Genomic DNA, 2,720 nt, shown 5'->3' with positions numbered 1-2,720 from the left:
TCCCAGCTTCCTCCAGCAGGATCACCTGGGGCGAGGAGGGAAGCCCCCAAAACCCCCGTCACCCTCCAAGCCTCCAGCACCTGAAGCCACCACGGTTGGTGGGGCTGAAGAGCATCTTCTGAGGGAGGGGACCCCAAGACCCTGCAGTAAATATTGTGGGGGTGATCCAGCCATCCGCATCTCACTGATTACCTACATTTTTTGGGGTCCCCATTGCCCCCTATGGGGGTTCCTAACGTGCCATGAAGGTCCCCAACCCCACCTGGTCACGGAAGGGCAGGTTGGAGAAGACGGGCAGGTTTTTGGCCCATTTGACGGCCATGAAGAGGAGACGTGCTGAGGTCTCATAGACGTTTTCGGGGCTGGCCACTGGGTACGGGGCCACCTGGTACTCGCCGGTCGCCCGCTCTGGCTCACTGCCCGTCACGTCCACCGTCTCGTCCGCTGTGGGGACAGAAGAGGACGCTGGTGGTCACCACACCATGGGGACAACTCCCACCCGTCCCCTCCGCACCGGCAGCCACCCACCATCCTCGGGCTCCAGCTTGGCGCAGGTCTCGGCCGTCATCAGGCTGGCCATGAAGCGATGGTTGGTGGGCGGCGTGGGCGCTCGGGGACCCGGGGTGACAGTGACGGTGGCACCGGGACCACGGGGAGCCGGACAGGGTGTGGGGGGGACCTCACGAGTGGTGGCCACGTGCTCGGGGGGCAGCTCGGCGTCCAGCTCAATGCTGTCCAGCCGGACCTGGGCTGTGCTGCGGGGCTGCCGCTCGTTCTGCACAGCTGCGAGGACAAAGGTGGCATCAACTCTGGCCGCCCTGCTGTCACACACACCCCCATCATCTGTCACCGTGTGTCATCCCCCCCACCACCCATCTCACCATCCTTGTTCATGCCGGCTTGCAGGCACTTCTTGAGCCGGCAGGCCTGGCACTGGTTGCGGTGCGCTTTGTCCACCGGGCACAGCCCCGTCCCCGCCTGGCACCTATGGGGAGAGGTGGCACCTGGCTGCAGACCCTGGGGTGGTCCCTGTCCCTCAGGGGTGTCCTGCCTCCATGGGTGCCATGTCCTGGGGGTGCTTTCTCCTTCCTGGGTGTCTTCTCCCCTCCCTCCCCGTGTGTGTCCTCCACGCAACAGGTGCCCGACCCCAACGGGCACCCTGTCCCCAGTGGGTGCCCTGTCCACTCCATGAGTGAGGGGACAGCGAATACCCTGCTTTGATGGGTGTCCTGCTCCATGGGTGCCATGGACATCCCCCCACCAAGGTCCCATTGGGTGCCTGTTCCTCTAGTTCCTGGCCCACCGAGTGTCCATCCTCAAGGTCCCTGTCCCACTGGGTGCCCACCTCCTTGATCCCTGTCCCTTTGGGTGTCCATTCCCCTGGTCCCTACCCCACTGGGTTTCTGTCCCCGGGTCCCTGCCCCATTGGGTGTCCATGCCCTGAGGTCCCTACCCTGCTGGGTGTCCATCCCATGGGTCCCTACCCCACTGGTGCCTGTCCCCCCTAGTCCCTGCCCCTCTGAGTGTCCATCCCTGGGTTCCTGCCCTTCTGGCTGCCCATCCTCCTGGTCCCTGCCCCATGAGGACCCTCCACCCCGATCCCCACCTGTAGATGAGCTTCCTGCGGACGCTCCGCTTGAAGAAGCCGCTGCAGCCGTTGCAGGCGTAGATCCCGTAGTGCTTCCCACTGCTGGTGTCCCCGCACACCTTGCACAGCAGCACGGGGCTCAGCGCCTTGCCGGGGGCTGGGCTCAGCCCTGCGGGAGTGGAGCCACCACATTTGGGGTGACTCAGGACACCCCAATGTCCCTTGTCCCGCCCACAAGTCCCTGCTGCCCCCCAGCATGCTGGCGATGGGGTGTTTTCCACCTCCACTGTCCCAGCCCAGGGACATGGATGGGGACACCTCGGGGACTCCAGGGATTGCACACAGGGTTCGGCATCCCAGCACCCGGGATGCTGTGGGATGAGCTCTCATGGGACTTTTAGAAGGGGATGAAATGATATCCCTAGGGACGGGGACACCAAGTGTCCCAGTGAGGGGATGCCGAACATCAGAGAAAAGGGCCACAACCAGGGACTGAAGGTGTCCTGGAGAAGGGTATCCCAGCAAGGGGCCATGGGCATCCCAGAGAAGGGTCACAGCAGGGGACCACAGAGAACCTGGAGAAGGGCCAGGGGCAATGGGCATCCAGGGGAGGGTTGTGGCTGGGGACCGCAGGCATTCAGAAGGGACCCTGGGGATCCTTGAGAAAGACCATGATAAGGACCATGGGCATGGTGACAAGGGTTGGAGTCTGGGACGGCAGGTATCCTAGCCCAGAGAAGGACCACAATATGGACCCCCAGCATCTTGGAGAATGGAAATAGCTGAGAACCCCAGGCACCCTGGAGAAGGACCACGATGGAGTTCCTGGGCATCCTGGAGAAGGCCCACAGTGGGGGACCCCAGATATCTTGGAGAAGGACCATGATGGGGACTCCAGCCATACCTGAGAAGGACCATGATGGGGACCCCAGCCATCCTGGAGAAGTCCGTCACAGGGACCCCAGGCATCTTGGAGATGGACCACGATGGGGATCCCCTAACCATCTCAGAGAACGACCCCACCGGTGACCGCGCTCCCGCCATTGTCGCACCCGCTCCAGCAGAACACCACCACCTCTTACCCGTGGGGCTATCATCCAGCCCGGCGCTCACCACCGACCCCGCCGGCGAC

At 63.5% G+C, this 2,720-nt stretch overlaps 1 protein-coding gene across 1 annotated transcript in view; it reads right to left on the bottom strand.

The window, feature by feature from the left end:
• NR2E3 (nuclear receptor subfamily 2, group E, member 3) overlaps positions 1-2,719 on the bottom strand; it is a gene marked incomplete at its 5' end in the record, with an annotated part of 3,846 nt that extends 1,127 nt beyond the window's left edge. The window contains 5 exons of the mRNA XM_009895570.1: positions 263-444; positions 529-783; positions 882-985; positions 1,607-1,757; positions 2,671-2,719. Coding sequence (XP_009893872.1) covers positions 263-444; positions 529-783; positions 882-985; positions 1,607-1,757; positions 2,671-2,719 — 741 coding nt within the window. The remainder of the gene's footprint in view (positions 1-262; positions 445-528; positions 784-881; positions 986-1,606; positions 1,758-2,670) is intronic.
• Position 2,720: the final 1 nt, after the last annotated feature.

The sequence above is a fragment of the Charadrius vociferus genome, unplaced genomic scaffold (assembly GCF_000708025.1).
Source record: "Charadrius vociferus isolate BGI_N301 unplaced genomic scaffold, ASM70802v2 scaffold132, whole genome shotgun sequence".
Taxonomy (NCBI): domain Eukaryota; kingdom Metazoa; phylum Chordata; class Aves; order Charadriiformes; family Charadriidae; genus Charadrius; species Charadrius vociferus.
The sequence above is the reverse complement of the archived record's forward strand: the minus strand, read 5'-3'. Positions and strand labels throughout refer to the sequence as shown.